The sequence below is a fragment of the Juglans microcarpa x Juglans regia genome, chromosome 4D, assembly GCF_004785595.1.
Source record: "Juglans microcarpa x Juglans regia isolate MS1-56 chromosome 4D, Jm3101_v1.0, whole genome shotgun sequence".
Lineage (NCBI taxonomy): Eukaryota > Viridiplantae > Streptophyta > Magnoliopsida > Fagales > Juglandaceae > Juglans > Juglans microcarpa x Juglans regia.
In genome coordinates this window covers 17,094,786-17,114,778 of record NC_054600.1, presented here as the reverse complement: position 1 = coordinate 17,114,778, position 19,993 = coordinate 17,094,786, and the positions used below count along the sequence as shown (strand labels likewise).

The 19,993-nt window shown below is 35.1% G+C and overlaps 1 protein-coding gene and 1 non-coding gene across 3 annotated transcripts; both read right to left on the bottom strand.

The window, feature by feature from the left end:
- Positions 1–1,992: 1,992 nt before the first annotated feature.
- LOC121260837 (protein FAR1-RELATED SEQUENCE 12-like) lies at positions 1,993–7,317 on the bottom strand. Of its 2 annotated transcripts, XM_041162879.1 has the most exons (3): positions 7,123–7,317; positions 5,369–5,907; positions 1,993–2,289 (listed from the first exon to the last, which is right to left on the bottom strand). In XM_041162879.1, coding segments are annotated over exons 1-3 (741 nt in total). In that variant the 5' UTR covers positions 7,124–7,317; the 3' UTR covers positions 1,993–2,088. The 2 variants fall into 2 exon arrangements, with proteins under 2 accessions (XP_041018813.1, XP_041018812.1); XM_041162878.1 differs by having other exon boundaries at positions 5,369–7,317.
- Positions 7,318–15,961: 8,644 nt separating this feature from the next.
- Positions 15,962–16,069, bottom strand: LOC121261760. The gene has a single exon (XR_005939982.1). It is a non-coding gene; the product is annotated as a small nucleolar RNA R71 (small nucleolar RNA).
- Between the last annotated feature and the right edge of the window lie 3,924 nt (positions 16,070–19,993).

The window sequence follows — 19,993 nt, the reverse complement described above, 5'->3', positions numbered from 1 at the left end:
ATAAGCATATTGGAACCATTTTCCATTTTATTGCAATATTTGAAGGCCTTTCCAAGAAACTAAATGATCGATCATCCTTCTTGACATCACCCAAGTTAGTCCCCACCCGAGTGAAGAAGCCATTCCATAAGTTGGTGGTAATCTCATAATGAAATAATAAATGATCAACTGACTCCCTACTCTTTTTGCACATGCATGATGCAACACCAGTCCATGACAATTAATCGACGTGTTGAGTGTGAGTATCTTTGCCAATGAAGCTGTCCATATAAAGAAGAGTGCCAAGGGTGACTTTGTCTTCCAAATACTCTTCCATGTGAAAGGATTTGTTGTATGTGTGTTCATTGCTTGATAGGAGAGAACGACGAACTTCCATTTGTTGGAGTGATGCCAAAAAAATCTTTTCATTAACTTCCCTCCTTTTACGAGTGGAATATATAAGATCATAAAACTCCGATATTGTGTCGACTTTCTAATCATGTGCATTTCTAAAGAAAGTGATATTCCAGAATCCTTGTTTGAATTGGAATATGAGTTGAGATGAGTTGTAAATAATAGTGAGATAGGTTGTGAATAATAGTGAGATTTGTGAGTTAAAGTTGATGAATAGTAATGAGATGAGTTGAGATGGGTTGTGAATCCAAACGAATTACCAAAAGGTCTACAATCAATACTTCTTTCATTCTTACTACACCATAGACTTTTGGATAAGCTTTCTTGAGTGTCCTATTGCCACGCTATATATCATTCCAAAATTTGATTTTGAGTTCGTCACTCACCTCAAACTAGGTATTTCTAAAGTATGCATTCCATCTTCTTCTTATGTGCTTCCAAAATGACCCACTTACCTCATTTGAGCACCAACCTCTCCATACTTCATCATACTTCGATTCTATTATATTTCTCCACAAGGTCTCTCATTCTTGATGGTATCTCCACAACCATTTACTCAACAAAGCCTTGTTAAAAACTTGTAGATTCCCGATACGCAGCCTCCTTATGAGATGGTGGAGCATATTGTAGCCTATTTTACTAAATGAAACTAACTTATCATTCATCCCCCTCCCCAAAGAAATTTTTTGTCTTGGGTCACCTTGATAGGAAGCGAGAATAATGATAAGAAATAAGTCAGCAAGTTGGATAGATAGAGTACTTTTAATTAAAGTAACCCTATCACCTTTAGATAGATACATCATCTTCTAAATAGCCAATTTTCGATTTCAATTTGAATGGCGCACCCAAAGGGAGGCCAAGATATTTCATCGGCAAATGAAATATTTTGCATCCTAAATACTAACTTGTTGCCTCCATCTTATTCCTATATTTGTGGCGGTAAATTATTTGTTTTCATTTTTGAGAAAATCTATTTCTAAACCTTTTTATTCACGCATCAAAACATAAAACTGATGTAAGTGGTAGAATTATCTATTCCTACTGCACCAAGTCTATCTTGAGGGATCAATTCCAACTATGTTGGTGGCAAGAAATAAGAAAATACATCAAAAGATCTACCAAATATGATGTTACTTCGAAGGGTGCAAATAGTCAATGACTACACTATTCCTCAATATTTTTTTCCCATTTTTGAACTGTTTGAGTGCAGGCCTAGGGCGGTTTCTTTGAAAAAAATTGACACCCATTGAAAAAAATCACAATTTTATAGTAGGTCCCGCTTTTTTTTCAAAAAGACTTGCACAAAACTTGTACACCCTAAGCTTATATCTAGCATTTCTCATTTCATCAATTCAACCTAAAAATCAAAGACCTACCTTTTTCTTCCTGGCTCTGTGTAAATGAATTTACAGCCAGCCAACTAAACCCCTTTGCTCCTAGGAGATTGGTAAGCACAGGGTGTAACAGGAGACTCAATGATGAAGAACGAAGTACAGCAATAGCATGATGTATGTAGATATAGCAAAGCTATTATTCTCCTCGTTTGCCGAAAGAAAAACACTTGCATATGCCACCAGGCTATCAGGGGAAGACAATAGAAACAGATGAAAAGCTACTAAATTGATATTCAAGATTACATGTTCCAAAGAAAGGCCAATGTGATAATATACAAAATGTTAGTTACAAATGGCGACATTATCTACAGTTTTGAGGGGTTTTCCTTCCAGATTCAATTTCCTTTACCTGGTCAGCTACATGTTGTACCCTTCTTGATAGGTCTTCAGCGTGCTGTTCAATGTGACTGAATAAAAGGTCTATAACTTTTCTAAGTGAAGCAGAGCGCTTTCTCTCAAGGAGCAGTTGTTGAGTTAATTCTTGAATTTTCACATTTTCATTCTACAAAAACATAATAGTTGTAGAAGCATGTCAATGAAAAAAAACAAAAAACAAACAAAAGCTAAAAAGACGAAGATAGTAGGAGAAAGTATAAGAAAACATAAAACCAAGTTTAGACTAATCAATCTGCGAAAAGTAAGGCTCTGCTGGTCATCTTTCTTAAGCCTAGTACAACTGAATTCGATCAGTTTTTGTTGGACAATGGTGGATGAAAGAATAAAATGGCTTCCCACTTCCAAAATTACTGCCCAGTAGGCACAGCATCCTCTAGTTATTAGCCATCATCTGCTCAAATTTATACTGAAACGTTCTGTGAGGTATTTAAAAGGGATAGGATTTAGCCATAAGAACCCATCAGTCTTTAGTTTGGGAAGAGATCCGAACATTTTTTGATTTGGAACCAATGTAGTAAAGGTAATTTAGAGATGGTGAGTAAACTTAAACATTAGATATTGCTGATAAGAGACCTTTAGCCATACCACATTTGAGTAAGAAAGAAAGAACCATAGTTTAGGGCCCGCCGCCTCAAAATTAGAGCAAGAAGCAGTCTTGAGCACTAGGGATGAGCAAAAATTGGAAAGTTTGACGGAGCAAAAATTGGAAAGTTTGACGAATCCGACTCTGACATTATACATATGTTATAAAAGAGAATTTATTTCTACAAGCTCCAAATGGCAAGGCCCGCACAATCCCTTTGTAAAAAAGTGGACCCCACCTTAAAAAGTGTAAAAAAACCTATTATTTTTTAGTGGGACCTACTTTTTTACAAAGGGTTTGGGTCTTGTTGTACCTAGCATTACTTGTTATAAAAATATGTATTTATTTATATATTTATCATATATACTAGAATATTTATATAGTTATATAACTAGAACTTATATAGTTAAATTGAATAATATACTAGTATGAGCTAATTATTATAAAATAATATACTTGTACTAGAAATAATATGTAATATTATAATATGATAACATGTAATTAGACACTATAGTATAAGTCTAGTATAAAAATAAGTTAGATATTAGTACAAAAGTAAATCAACAGTGAATGATTTAGTTTTAGTTTTTAATTTTTGGAAAAACTAAAATTTGAAAGCCCACTAAAAATTCCGTTTTAAAAACCGGCTAAATATAAAGCTAAAAAATACTCAAATCCGACTCTACTCCGACAAGTTAGAGTCAGATTGGAGCCTACACAAGTTTGAGTCAGATTTAGGGGAATCCGACTCCGACTATGTTGGTGCTCACCCCTATTGAGCACTATGTATACATTCCTTGTTTGATTGGGGGAAGAGGTTACCCCGAGTCTATGCTGCATCAAATGTATACATTCCTTTTTTTTTATCGGTAAAGATAGTGGAATAAGATGCAGTGAGTGTGGATCAAACATGCGACCTAGTATGACGCAATCTAGTGTAGGCAGGGCAGGGTTTTCCATTCTTTCATAACAAAGCCTTTCAGATTTTTTTATTTTTATTATTATTTTTTATTTTATAGATAATAAAGCATTTCAGCTTACCATGGCAAACAAGTATGAAAGAAAACAAATGAGTAACCCAACAAAAGAAGGAAGAAAGCAAGATCTATAATTTAACAACGTAGCAAGAAGTGATATAAATTCCATAAAAATGATATGTGAGCCAATGTAAGATGCAATCCAGTGCAGTCAAGGTTTAGTATTTTTAAAAGCAAAACATTTCTGTTTATCACGGTGTAGAAATATGAACAAAACACCATGAGGATAGCAGACACATCTGTCAAAAAAGTAACTTTTATAAAACAAATACATATATTAACATCTTTCCAACTGATATCCAAGCAGGTGTCCCCTATATCTGGAAGCTCCTATTCGAATCCAAAGAAGAACCATTTTTTTCATGGATATCTGGTGCCAACAAAGAAGAACCAATTAAAGTAGAATAAGTTCTACAGAATTGATTTTAAGGATTTTTGCTTCAGTTGTTCGGGTGCGTTAGTTCAGCCCAAATGGAATTAATTCCTGATGGCAGCATGGCTGAGGTGGTGGCTAGGGCTGCAACTAACAATATAAATATTTGATCCATTTTACTTAAAATTAATATGGCAGCTGGGATTTAGACAAGCATAAAGATAAAGTTCTAGCCAAACATTTGCAGCCAGGAAAGTACAGAAATATTTAGTAATGGGCTAGCTGAAAACATTTTTCAAGACATTGAAATGAACTTAAAAGATTTAAAAAGATTCTGTACGCTAACATGAGAGTTTTTGGAAATCTTAAATAGAATCGGTTTCCTACAGAGTTTCCAAATCAATCACTGCTAAGCGACTAAGGGGAAACAAGTAAAATAGAACAATTTGATCACCCTTTTCTCCCTCCACTCCCATCCTCCAAGACATCATGATATAATAAAAGATAATTGAAAATTTTAAGCATAAAATAATATCAAAGTATCTGACTTGTAACTAAGAGGGCGCTATTGTTGCAGGGAATTCCGAATGAAGGGGAAATCAAATTTTGAATTTCATCAGAAGGTGAAATCTACCAATGAAGCACACACATGGAACGGGACTAACTCAATAAAGATCTAGGATAACATCGGAGATTTCAGCTCATCAAATATCACAGCTTAAACAGAGCAAATTAAATTGCAGGTCAGAATCTTGGGCAGATCTAGATATGAAGACACCCTCATTAATGACCATAAAATTTTCTTTCCTCGTCATATTCGAACCTTTCCAGCATCTAGTCCAAGTGGCTAGTAGCGTCTAACTTCTCAATGTATCTCATACTAAAATGATCACTGCACAAGCTTTCATGCAGAGTTTTACATAAAAAAAAAAATGCATGAAAGTCTTATATTACAAAGAAAAAAAATCATAAATCCCATTATTTTGTAAGATTTGGCCAAGATGTATTAAATGGAACCTTCTTAAAATGTCACTAAAAGATGATAATGGGACTGCTGGTCAGTTGCTGACTTTTTTCTTTTTCCAACCATCTGTTCTTTTCTTTTCTTTTTGGGGGATTCATTGGGCATATGGCATACTGGAAATTATCTAAAACAGACTAGAGACCAAAAAGAAGAGGACAATTAACGTACCGGGATTTGAGTATTGGTCAATATACTTTGAGCGTTCCCTGTAGTCAACGCATGAGTGTGCTCCTTCACAAACTTTGTCACAACCCATTTTTCAGTACTTAGTTTCCTTACTGAAAGCATTGCCTTGCAACCCATCCTAGTGGCAATTCGTGGCTTTGAATTTTTCTTGTCAATCCTGTAAGGTTTTCTGTAACCTTCTTTGTTACAGACAAGAGTTCTACCAATAATGGATCCATCGAGTTTAGAGCGAGAGAGATAGTTTATCCGAGTAACGAAACCAACACGCATGCCATATGCACTGTAAAAAGCATGTGCTGCCTCTTCAGACTCAAATTCCTGACCCACATATGGCTCGCCACCTTCAAAGATAGTAATCTCCTCCATAGAAGAACCATGACTTATTTTATCATTTTGATCAGTAAAAGATGTCTCCTCAACTGAATGTCTAATCACTGTTACATCTTTACAAAGCTCAAGCTCAACATCAGTAGAGTTATCGAATTCCCCATCATCAATGCTCACAACAAGTTCAGGATCCACTGCAACATTCAAATTTAGAAATATGATCTCTCCATTCTCATATACTAAAATTATACAAATGGAGCCTAATCCAAGATAAGATCTCATGTCCATGATATTCAATGCAGAGGTACAGGAAACACAGGAGTAGCCATTGGTAATTGTAAATAAACTTAACAAATCCTAGAAATAGTAATCAAACTAGGTAATATGCATTCCATGACATTAAAGACATGAAAATTGCAAAAAGAACAGAATTAGAAATTTACCCAATTTTGATATAAATGCAAACAAAACGACTAATCAAACACATATCCAAAAAATGCCATTCAGCATTATAACAATTATAGAACAGAAAAAAAAAATTTAATTATAAAAATTGAATGATTATTCATATAATTGATACGAACACATAGTCACCTTGATATTACTTAGAACTAAAATTAAGAATACTAAAGACCTAAAACTTCATGTCTGCCTCCATACCCCTTTTGTCTCTAACTCTGCCTCCTGGTCATTTGTGCTGGAATTCAATTCCACCTCCACCATTCGATGCTCAAGTCCAAATATCTTCTATAAAGTTTTTTTTTTAATAAATAATTGTCTATTAAGTTTTTATGCTTTCCTTTTTTCTTCTATAGTTTTTTTCAAATTTTTTTTTTTTTTTTAATTTGTATGCGGTTTGATATTGAAATAGATACTTTGACTCATTTAACTACGTGTTTCGTTTCATAATTAATGGAAAAAACTCCTGATCACTCGTTATAGTCTAATAATTTTCACTTTATAGTGTTTGGGTATCCAGAGAACAGAAGAAAGAGCAGAACCCAGCTGACATAAATTAAAAGCAATCCTGCTTTGAGAAAATGAGATAGAAAGGTCTAAGAATGAGAGCACCAAAATAGATACATAAACAACTACATTAAAGTAGCAATACAAACCTACTTATTAAAAAGTAGCAAATTAGCAATACAAACCTGAAATTAGTAACCACATAAAACTGTTTTGTTATTTTGTTTGGGCAAGTGAAGAGAAAAATCGGATTCAATTAAATCCAATAAAGTCTCATTTTCTTTTTTTTTTTGAAAGGTCTCATTTTCAATTAGAAATGGGCACAAAGCACAACGAATAATAGGACAAATCGAGCAGCGTAAATTAGAAGCTTCAAAATATAAAAATAAAGAGCAGGACCTGATTTGGGGATAAAAATAAAAACTCAAAAAAAGGAAACTTACTGAATCATTGAGATTTTTAAGCTGAAGATCCTTCGAAGCTCATGCAGAGATGGCAACTGATCCTCGGAGAGACTAGAGATAGAGAGAGAGAGAGAGAGAGAGAGAGTGTTTTCTTTGCTTTTTGTTGGGATAATCAGGGGCTGACCCGTCCGTAACCCACAGATTCGAGCCCAGTACCATTTTGGAAAATTTAGCTGCAGCCTGTAATGTTCAGCGATAAAATCATAGGCTAAGGTTGTAATATATGATACGACATGTGAATTTAATGCGAATGGAAAATGAGATAATATTTGTGGATTTGATATAAATGGATCGGATAGAAAAATGATTGATTTGATAAGATACAATTACGATTAATAAACAAGTTAATTATAGATTAATATTTTTATTTTCAAAACTCTATAAATATTTAGTTTTACGTCGCTGTTGTTATTGTATGCAATATTAATATTAGTATTTGATGACTAATTAATATCTCAAATTATTAAAATTTTTTGTCAATCTGTAATTTTTTTTTTTGGAGATATTAATTTTGTTATGTATTATTCGTTTAGATATTGATCATATGATATTTTGTCATGAATCTAGTTGAAATTATGAATAGTTTATATAGTTATGTTTGTATTATATATATATATGGAATTATACATATATATATATAATTATGTTAATTGGGTCAAAATAAGAATATGGGTCACTCAATCCAATTATATAAAATGGGTTAAACGGGTTGAAACGAATTGAAATGGGTCATGTTTTGATTAGCCCAATAAGAATTAATTATTAAATGGATTGTATCGCATCACTCGTCATTTATATAAATCATTTTAGGGATTTATGATTTTACCAATTTAATGAAACTGATCGGATTCATGCCAATACATATAGTCGTATACCCATGACTTGACGCATTAAAAAAACAACTTACGAACATAAATTGCTACCCCACATGGACATGCTGATTTTTGTACAAGTATTTAAAGCATAATAGTTTCAAAATGTGACTGCTCAATAAGTAGAAAGTACCACTAGAAATATAAACTCATGTAAAACTTAAATATTTTGGTCATATTAATTCATTTTACATGGAGTGATATTATTATATATGCATGATTTGATATCCCTAATCACACTGATAAAATGTTCACTTAAGTGGATGATTAAAGAAGTCATTTAAAATGGGCTGCATTAGCTTGTAAGACTAGAGTCACCAAATTTAGGATGAAAAGTACTAACATTAATGTCATTTTTATGTCCAATACACGAAATATATAGGTAACCGCATATATAGTTATTATCTTTGGACTAGTGCCAAAAATAATATGAAAACCTTATATTCTTGCATAACAAATTTAAAGCAATTATCCAAGAGAGACATTATGGATATGTTAGGTCTAGGGCTGTGCATCCGGATCAAGATCCGGCTTTTTAAAACCAGGCGGATATCCGCCCGGATAAATCCGGTCAAAATCCGGGTGGGTATCGGATTTGGACCCGGATATCCGGATAACCGGATTTTATAACTGGTTTTTAATTTTTTTTGGTTTTTAAATTTTTATAAATTTTTGTAACACTTTTAAAAAGACTTTTTTTATATTGCTTTCCTGTTTATTTTTTTTATATAATAAATATTTTTATAGGCATTTTAAAACTTTTTTTTGTCCATTCAAATTTTTATAAAATAAAATAAATAATAATAGACATCTACACACAATACTACATATTACATTGTTTACATCACAATGCAAAACATCAATTTTACAAGGAACTCTTAGATTTACACTTAACAAATGGGATTTAAGCTTATTGACATTAGATAATCGAATTGGTTTCAAGAAGAAGTCTCCTTTGCTCCTTGTTCCAAGCATCTGACAAAACGATTCCTACAAATTAAATAAAATCAAATATGAGTTGATACAAACGACAATTTTGTAATTAGGGGAGAATTTACACGTAAAATTTATTTTTTGAAGGAATAATTTTCCGTAAACTCTTACATTCAACAGAGAAGGCAAATCGACATTAAGGAAGGTCCTCTCTCAGAACAAGCAAAGCGTAAAATCATAAATATCACACAAACGTTTTCCAATCTCAATCTTAAAATGTTACTCAACCAAGCAAATAATAGCATCCAATGGTCAAAAAAGAAACAATCTTGAAGCCATAACATTCAAACTCCCACAGCAGCCAAACACAAAGGGAGTTAGAGCTTAAACTTGGGGAATAGCGAGAATAGGCTTTTGGGTGCTTTTGGGTCTTCTTTACTGCTTGCAATTTGGGTGGTTTCAGCCATTTTCTTGTCAGGTCAAAATCGGTTTTGGATTAGAATGTGGGGTTGGTTTGGAGGTGGCAGTGAAAATAGAGCAAGTAAAAATGAGGGGATTTGAGTTTATATATATATATATATATATATATATATAAATTTACAAAATCAAATCTTGCCTTCTCGTTCTAGGTTACAAAATTTGCAAATAAACAACAAAAAATATTTTTAGTAGAAAAAAAAAAAACAAACACAGATACAAATCCAAACCCAAAGGATAAAAAAAAGAAAAAGAAAAACATAGATAAGCCGACAGACTTGAGATTGAACAAATACGAGTACTATACCAGCAGAAACATAGATCTACAAGTATAGGAACTCAGATCTACAAATCCAGAAACTTAGATCTACAAATACAGAAACTCAGATCTAAAAATACAGAAACTCAAATCTAAAAACACAAAAATAGATCTAGCCAAAGTGGTAAACAACCAACGAGAGAGAAAAGTGATATACAAACCGAGAAAGCATCTGAACATTATTTTTCAGAAGCAAAAAAGTACACACAGTTTTACAAAATTTATAGTGTTGCGAGCATGTAGATCTATAAACACGGTTTTGCTAGAAGATTTTAAAAATAAGAAAACCCAAAAAGCAGATCTACAAACACAGAATCTCAAATCTACAAATACAAACTTAGAGAGAGAGAGAGAGAGAGAGAGAGATCTCACAGAGAAATAGATGTAGATGGGGGCTTCAGATGAAGCACGTACAAACCCTAAGAGAGAGACAAGGATTGTCTGTCTGTTGCAATTTCAAGCTAAGAAAGGAAACGAAGTAGAATGAATGAGAGAGAGAGAGACTGAGAAGTTTATGGAACGAAAAAGAAAAGAGAGAATAAGAGAAGCATAAGAAATAGTATAGTGGAAGAGATGTTTACAAAAGGAAGAATGACCAGTGTAAAAGGCCTAAAGGCGCAAGAAAGAAGGCACCAAAGGCCTCGAACACGGGGCAAGCAATAAGACCAAAAAATGCCTCAAAGGCACATCTCACGCTGCACAAATAGGGTTATTTTAGACAAAGTCACACGTATTTTTGCATCTGATAAAGATAATCACGCAATTTCAAGTTTACTACCAGTGTTAGTCATAGAGATACCATTAGACAAAGCAAAATGGACACGAATCAATAGAGATAACAACATATTCCCCAGATCACACTGTGACGCCTCCAACCTCCGCTTGGGATGTGACAGAGACTTCGCGTGTGGAGACATGTAATATAAAGTTAAATACCCCCATACATGACAATTAATAAGCAATGCATCCTATGAGCGCAACTAGCAGTATGTAATAATCACAGCGGAATAAGGGTGATTAGTTATAACTCATGCCAAAATGGACTAAAAACATCCCAATAGCGTTAATAACCATCATAAGTTCAAACTTAAGGATAACATTTCCTTAATGCAAATACTTAATCCAAGTTCCATGGTGAGATCAACTATTTTATATGCTCTGAAGTATAAAGAGTCAATGCTTATGAGCATGAAAATTATTTTTAGTTTTCGTTCAAGGTCTGGCTCCTCTTCAACCATTTGCATCCAACAATCCATCATGTCCGTCCTCTACCAGTCCTGTCACAACTTCTATCATTCTGGGAGGAATGATAGTGGTCCCACAAGGGGTGAGATTTACTCGAAATCTCAATAAGTTAAACAATCAACTTGCACAGAGATAAATTATACATGAAGAATGATAAATACAAATTGCATGAAATGCAGAAAAATGTGCATGTGTCTCCCATCCAGATTCGTCAACATTTTTAGAAAAACCTTGATGCACTTTCGCTTTCAGAGAACATTTTCACTTTCTCATTCCAAAAACATGACATTTCGAAAGAGAACATTTTATACTTTATTGCTTTCAAAAAATCATAACATTTCATCATTTATTAAAGCCATCATTAACATACGTTTGGTAGGAACATGGTTCAACATATGCACCATGAGCACCTGCCGGTGACCGTAGCACAACTCATGTTGGCACTACATCATTGTCTGCAGACATCGTTCTCAATGTATTGGTAATATAACATAACATCATCATAACATCATAACATACGTTGGCTATTCTTTATTAACCCAAGGGTTACCACTCCATTCTTACTCACTTCAGAGTGGACAGAGGAGTTCCACTTGGATAATTCTCCATTATAGCCTTTGCAGTCGTGCAAAAAGTTCATTTTCATGTTATGCTTGAAAAATATGTTTCATGACGTGTGCATTTTTCAAGTAAAAATGACATTTATAGGTGCATTATACTAAAATGGTAAAAATATCACTTGTCATGTAAACATACACTCAATGTATCATATAACATGATATTTTATGCTCAAAGTGATAATTGAAACATGAATGAGGCATTTATCAATAATTCGTAAATAATCTATCAAGGTGTAAGTTTGGAGGCCAACTTACAATCTTCCGAGTAATTGAAAAATAATGCCGTAGCTGCATAAATCAAGTGCGTACTAAGTTATGATTAATACTTCTATGGGTGAGGTCCAAAATCAAAGATTTCAAAAATGGGTATTTACAAAAATACCCTAGACCCTCAAAAAATAGCCATTAAGGCCCTAAATTTTCATTAATTGCAAACGAACTCCAAATTTAATAAAAATTTATGGACTTCATATTTTTGGCATTCTAAAACCATTTATGCCCTTGTATTTTTAAAAATTAAAATGAAACTTGCCCAAATGATCCCAACCCTTGACATGCACTCTAGTTGATGCCTAAGTAGTGTACTTTCAACTATTGGTCCCTATGAATGCATGCATATAAGATTTTCTTTAATCACAAATGATCACTAGTATCTTTAATGACATAATGAAGACTAATTCTAGAAAAATAGATTCCATCCCCACACTTAATCATGGCTAAAATATCCTTAATCTCTACTTCATTCAAACCGATTCATTCTTGATGATCAAAACAAGATAGATTCAAAACCTACCATGACATACTTCTAACCATAATTTAAACATTCCATAATCATGTTAATACAATAATGAATCATATCAAATCATGCTTGAGACATGTCATAGCTAAATTTCCACTTAAAAATATTTAATTAATCAAACCATCACTTAATTGACTCGGTTTTGATTTAAGCATGATAACCTTCCCAAAACTCACCCAAATTTTGTATCAACACATGGAAACAAAGCTTGACATGCTAAATAAGATCAAAATCAATAAAACTTACAAATTTTTTGGTCTTCCAAGCACACAAGATAGCCTTACACAAGAACACTCAAGAACTCACTTGGTTTCACTCTTTTGATCTCTAAAAGGGGAAAGTGCTCTTCAAGGTTCAAGAGGAAGCTTGGAGCTAAAGTGTGGAGAAAATGAGGGGGTGAGGGGCCTTTTATAGGCAGCCAAGGGGAAGGGGACGTTGGCTTTGGTCAAGGGGATTGATGGAAGATGGTGTATGAATCTGAATTTTCCAACTTTGGACTCCATCACTTGTGTCATCTTGTGCAGGTCAAAACAGTGCCCTAAACTACCATGATTTCACTTCTATGGTTGCTACATTACTCCTATAGGGGCTGTTCAAGTCGTGGGGCAGAGGAGAGGGGAGAAAAATCATCAAAACCACCCAAGGGGGCTGACGGGTTCAACTGGTTTTCCTTTGGCAGATTTTGATCATTATCTTAACTAATCCCTTGAACCATCATCATGGCTGATTTTTGCTGGAGCAAGGTCACTTCTTGAAGAATTTTTCTGGTGGTAGAGGGTGGAGAGTTGGCTGCCAATTGATCATGAAGGTGTAGCCCGAAATAAGGTGATGAGATGGAGGTGTCCTGCTGAAATTTCCATACTACCTTTTACAGTTTGTGTGCTTTTGAGCAAGGGGAATAGTGGCCTGAAACCGCCATTATTTCTTCCATACTGTGGCTACAATGGTCCTACAGTGGTGGCCAGGTTGTGAGGCATGGTTTGGTTGACAAAAAGTCATGAAATCTCCCCTTGCAGCCAGTGGGTTCACATGGCTTCAAATTGGCAGATTTTTGTTGAGTTTCGGTTTTGGATAGCTTTGGGTGAGAAAAACTGAGTTATTATAAGTGTTATTTTTATATGATTTTTATCACTTTTTTATTTATGAAAATTGTTATTTTCCCTTCAATACTATTGATTTTATTTTATTTCTACATATTTTTATTTATTTTTCTTAGATTTGAAGGAATGAGAAGATTTAGTGCAAAATGAGAGTATTTTGATACAAAAGAAGAGGCTACGGATCCAGACCGACGATATCTAAAGAGAGCCTATGAGATTTGGGCAAGGCGTCTTATTCGTGGGCAACAAACAGATTTCTCTCACCCAAAGGTGAGAAGGCTTACCTCTCGATAGGCTAGGAGATTCAAAACCTGGGCGCGAAGACTTGGCGCCAATATATTTTACCTTCAAGGCGAGAAGACTTGGCAATAAGGTTCTGGGCAGTTAGATAGGGCAACTAGTGATGAGTGTATGAAAGTGCACTCTAAATACCCTATTACTGGACTAAAATGCTAAAATGTTAATAGAAATCATTGGAATTAATGTGTATTCTTGAATTGAGTTTCTATTTACTTTGGGATACTCATAAGCAGATTTTTAAGTTTAATTTCAGAGTCTATAAAAGAGTAAGTCCAAACCCATTCAAATTCAAAGAAATTTCAAGTGGGCGAGACGTTGAAACAACCTAAGAACTTTCAAGGAGTGTAGGACTCTTCAAATAAGGATAATGATGGGGTTTGAGAGTAATTCGGATCAGAGTCTAAAATGCACTAGGAGATAGAATGGACACACTTTATTATTTTAATCATAACTTTTCGTTCAGATATCGGATTGATGCGATTCTTAATGTGTTGGAAAGCTATCTTAAAGGTATACAAATTTGTCTCTAATAAAAATTTCCAAATTCGAACTCCTGAAACGCGTACGTGGCTGCCAAGTTGAGTCCTAAAATTTAGGAGATTTTGTGTGCGGGAATATGAAGACATTAGGGTTTCTTTCCTACCTTATTTAAGCACATCATTAGCACGAAATTGAGAGTCCAGAAGAGGGGAGAGGGCTCAGTTTGAAGGAGGAAGATCTAAAATTAATTTTCATGGCCACCGTTTACTCTATTTTTCTCTTGAGATTTTTGTTGTCCATTATATTTATGGGTAACTAAATTCTCGAGTAGGGCTAGGGATGAACTTGCACATTAGATGGTATTTTTAATTTATTCTTGATTTATGTATTTGATTTTTAATTACTAAAACTCTTTTGTTTTATCATTATCAATTCATCGTTAATGTTTTCTTCTCCGAATAATTATAGAATTTATTCTGTTTATGGATTCAGTCATGCTTTTTCTATTGAATGGATTGATTCTTTGATTATGTTTGGATCAATTATTTTTCTATATTGATTTAATTATTTGCTGCAATATCGCTTCTTGAGTATATTGTCGTCGTTGGATTTTCTCAATAGTGATAATAATTTACGTATTTTAAAAGTGGTGAATGATTTTTCAAAGGGTTACATTTGGATTAATCTTGGTTTATAAATCTATATCTTCCGATTGAATATATTAGGAATTGAGTTCCCAATTGAGTTATTCAATGAATTAAGAATAATTAAAATACCATATTTGTGCAAGGGATTCCCGACGCTTTACTATTTGTTAAACTTGAGTACTTTTTCCTTTAGTCACTTTGTTTCACTTTAATTAGTATTTAAAATTAATATTTCATTTCCCAATAATAATTTAATCTCTTTCTTTAGTTTATTTGTTCTTTCTACAATTTTTTTAATTTGTCTCTTTGTAGAATCGACACTCCAAAGCTGTACTACAACTACCGCATTATTCTTTGGGCGTGATCAAGTTTTGGCACCGTTGCCGGGGAGACAGTAGAAGAATTGCTAGATAGGTTTTTATTTCAGCAGTTTGTAAAGGCGGTAACTTCGTTCCCTCTTTTAGCTTGTTGCACTATTATTATTATTATTTTCTTTCCTTTCATAGTGTTTTTAGTTTTTAGTATTTTGTTACCTTGCATGCACAGATATAGAGACACCTTAGGTAGATTTGCTTGTAGGCCTGTGGAAGAGTCAGAATCAAGCTTTTTAAATCCTTTATTTGACAATCCATCTAGTCCTGAAGAAATGAGTGAACATGAAGATCAACCCATTAGAACTCTTGATGATTACCTCTACCCTACACGCACAGCCACACCATCATGCATCATGTTTCCAGCTAATACTTGCCAACTGGATTTTAAAACAAGGATGATACAGTTACTCCCTACTTTTCATGGCTTGAAAAATGAAAATCGATATGTGCATATTAGGGAGTTTGAGGAAGTAGTTGCAACTTTTCATAGTCAAAATGCAACTGATGACATTGTGAGACTTAAGTTCTTTCATTTCTCTTTGAAGGATAGAGCTAAGAGTTGGCTATACTCACTGAGACCCCGATCTATTGGGTCATGGAATGAGATGACTCAGGTCTTCTTTAATAAATACTTTCCCCAACATAAGACCAATGCTTTAAAAATGTAAATCTCCACCTTTGCACAAAAGGACAGTGAGACTTTGTATCAATCTTGGGAGAGATTTAAGGAGTTGTTGAGTATATGTCCTCACCATGGGTATGAGAATTGACACTTAGTGAGCTATTTTTATGAGAGACTTACACCTAGAGAGCGCCAATTCGTGGAGATGATGTGTAATGGTGAGTTCTTACATAAAGATCTTGATGAGGCCATAGAATACCTTAATGAGCTTGCTGAAAAAGCTCACACTTAGATTGGATCTAGTGCTACTGAAAGCACAAATAGGTCACGACCTGCAGGAAACCCAAATAGTGGTGGAATTTACCATCTTAGGGAAGAGGATAGCCTAAAGGCTAAGGTTGAGATGCTCACTAGGGAGCTAGATGTGTTAAAGACTAAGGATTTAAAGCCAACACACGTGGCTGATCATGCAGAGTCTTTTAGACCATGTTTTGTATGTGGCGGGGTAGATCACCTCGCCCAAGAGTGTCTCACATTTGCTGATATGAGAGGGATGTATGAGGAACAATGTAATGCCTTAGGTATGTACAAGAAGCTTTTTACACCTTATTCCGATACCTATAATCCGGGGTGACGCAATCACCCCAATTTAAGCTGGAAGTCTGAAAACCAGCCACTTGCACAACCCCTTAGATCATACCCTGCACCATATCATGCACCTTCATCTTCTAGGAATCCTTTAGAAGACACGTTGCATGCTTTTATTGAGGCACAGGGTAAGACTAACCAAAACTTTGAATCTTTGATTACGCAGGTTGTTGAAGAAAATAAGGAGATAAAGAGCCAAGTGTCCAAATTGATGAGCTCCTTAAGTGTGAATGAGCGAGGTAAGTTCCCTTCTCAGTCCGCACCCCATGGTCAACACATGGCACATGAGAATTTGAAGGATGTGAATGCCATTGTGACGAGAAGTGGTAAGTCATTACACATCCCAACAACGAACAAATCAGAGGATGTGGAAAAGGATCAAGATAGTAGTGATGTCGAGCTGACCAAGGAACCTGAGGTGAGAAAAAGTCCTGTGAAGGTACCATTCCCTCAAGCTTTAAAATTAAGCAAGGAAACTTTGGATCCTAACAATGAAATCCTAGAGAATCTAAGGCAGGTAAAAATCAATCTTCCTCTATTGCATGTGATTAAACAAGTTCATACTTATGCAAAAGTTCTCAAGGATTTGTGTATAGTTAAGAGAAAGCACCATGTGAAGAAGACAACGTTCCTGACAAAGCAAGTTAGTGCTCTAATTGAGCAGCGGATTCCTCCCAAGTACAAGGATCCTGGTTGTCCAACCATTGCATGCAGCATTAGAAATCATGAGTTTGGGCAAGTTTTACTAGATGTAGGAGCTAGTGTGAATCTAATGCCATATTCTATTTATTTGCAGTTGGGGTTGTAAGAAATCAAACCAACCACTATGGTATTGCAATTGGCTGACCGTTCAGTCAAAGTACGCTGGGGTGTGGTAGAGGATGTTCTAATTCAAATTGACAAATTTTATTATCCTGTTGATTTCCTAATCCTTGACACTAGCTCTACTGTTGATACCACTTCTAAAATTCCATTGATTTTAGGTAGGCCTTTCCTTGTCACTGCTAATGCTCTTATTAATTGTAGGAATGGGCTCATGAAGTTATCTTTTGGAAACATGACTCTCGAGGTGAATATCTTCCATATTGCAAAACAGCCAGAAGATGATGATGAGAGCCACCAGACATATATGATTGACTCACTCGTGGATAGGGGAGTTTCTATAGCTCATGATTTTGATCCCCTTGAGTATTTTCTTTTCTATCAGTGATCCATTTGATGCAGTTGATATTTGTGCTATTTTTTATGAAACTCAGGATTAAGGCACTTGGGCATGGCAACCGAAGTTTGAGGAGTTACTTGAGAAAGGTGAAAAATAAATTCCTTCAAGTGTGGAAGCACCCAAAGTTGAATTGAAGCCTCTGCCTAAGGGTTTAAAGCATGATTTCTTTGGTCTAGGTGATATTTTTCCTATTATTATCTCATCTGAATTGTCTCAGTCTCAAGGTGAGAAATTAATTCAGACCCTAAGTGAGCATAAGTTAGCCTTAGGTTGGAGCATTGCTGATATAAAGGGTGTTAGTCCCCTGGTCTGTTCTCATAAAATTAATTTAGAGGAAGGAACTAGTCTTCGTAGAGACCCCCAGCGTAGGCTTAATCCTACTATGAAAGAAGTGGTGAAAAATGAAGTGTTGAAACTATTAGATGCAGGAATGATATATCCTATTGCTAATAGTAAATGGGTAAGTCCTACATAGGTTGTTCCTAAAAAGTCAGGTGTTACTGTGGTGAAGAATGACTTTGGAGAGTTAGTCCCTACAAAAGTTGTGACTGGATGGCGGATGTGCATTGATTATAGAAAATTGAATGCTGCCACCCGGAAATACCATTTTTCTTTCCCTTTTATTGATCAAATTCTTGAGCATGTGGTTGGTCATCCTTTCTATTGTTTCTTGGATGGTTATTCTGGTTATTATCAAATTGAAATTGCATTAAAAGACCAGGATAAAACTACTTTCACTTGTCCATTTGGTACTTATGCCTTTCGTAGAATGCCATTTGGATTGTGTAATGCACTTGCTACTTTTCAATGTTGCCTGATGAACATTTTTAGTGACATGGTTGAAAATTGCATGGAAGTTTTTATGGATGACTTGACTGTTTTTGGATCTTCTTTTGATGCATGCTTATTGAATTTAGAGAGAGTGTTGACTCGTTGTGAGGAGAAAGAATTAGTTTTGAATTGGGAGAAATGCTACTTTATGGTACCTTCAGGTATTGTCTTAGGGCATATTATTTCTTCTAGGGGGATAGAGGTTGATCAATCTAAAATTGAATTAATCTCTAAGTTGCCTACACCTAGGACAGTAAATGATGTGAGATCATTTCTTGGACATGCGGGCTTTTATAGGAGGTTCATACAGAATTTTTCCACCATATCTAGACCACTATGTGACCTCCTAGCTAAAGATACCCCATTCGAGTGGACACAACCTTGTTAAAAGGCCTTTAAAACGCTAATTGACAAGCTTACCTCAGCACCCATAATGCAGCCTCCTGATTGGACTTTACCTTTTGAGATCATGTGTGATGCTAGTGACTTTGCTATAGGTGCTGTTCTTGGACAGCGAAGGGAGGGGAAGCCTTTTGTTATTTATTATGCTAGTAGAACTCTAAATAGTGCTCAGATGAATTATTCCACCACTGAAAAAGAGTTGCTAGCTGTAGTGTTTGCTTTGGATAAGTTTCGTGCTTACTTGATTGGTTCTCCTATTATTATTTTCACAGATCATGCAGCCTTTAAGTACCTTCTTACAAAGAAGGATGCTAAGGCGCGACTGATACGGTGGATTTTACTTTTGCAGGAATTTGACATCACCATCAAAGACAAGAAAGGAGTGGAGAACGTAGTTGCTGACCATCTCTTGAGGCTCACATTTCAGGACACATCTGACCACCTGCCAATCAGGGATGATTTTCTCGATGAGCATTTACTTTCTATTACTTCTCTACCATGGTTTGCTCACATTGTGAATTATTTGGCTGCAGGTGAGATATTGGTGGATTGGAACGCTCAGGACAAGAGGAAGTTCATGACTGAGGTACATAATTTCTATTGGGATGACCCTTTCCTTTTCAAATACTGCCCTGACTAAATTTTAAGGCGTTGCATCCCGGATGAAAAGATTGCTAGCGTCTTAGAATTTTGTCACTCTCAAGTTTGTGGGGGCTACTTTTCAATGAAGAAAACCGCCGCAAAAATTCTACAGTGTGGATTTTATTGGCCCACCTTGTTTAAGGATGCAAACATCTATTGTCGCTCATGTGAAAACTGTCAAAAGTTAGGAGTTATGTCCCGTCGTAATATGATGCCCTTAAACCCAATTTTGGTGATTGGAATTTTTGACTGTTGGGGCATTGATTTTATGGGAACATTTCCTCCTTTTGGATACCAGTATATTATTGTGGCAGTAG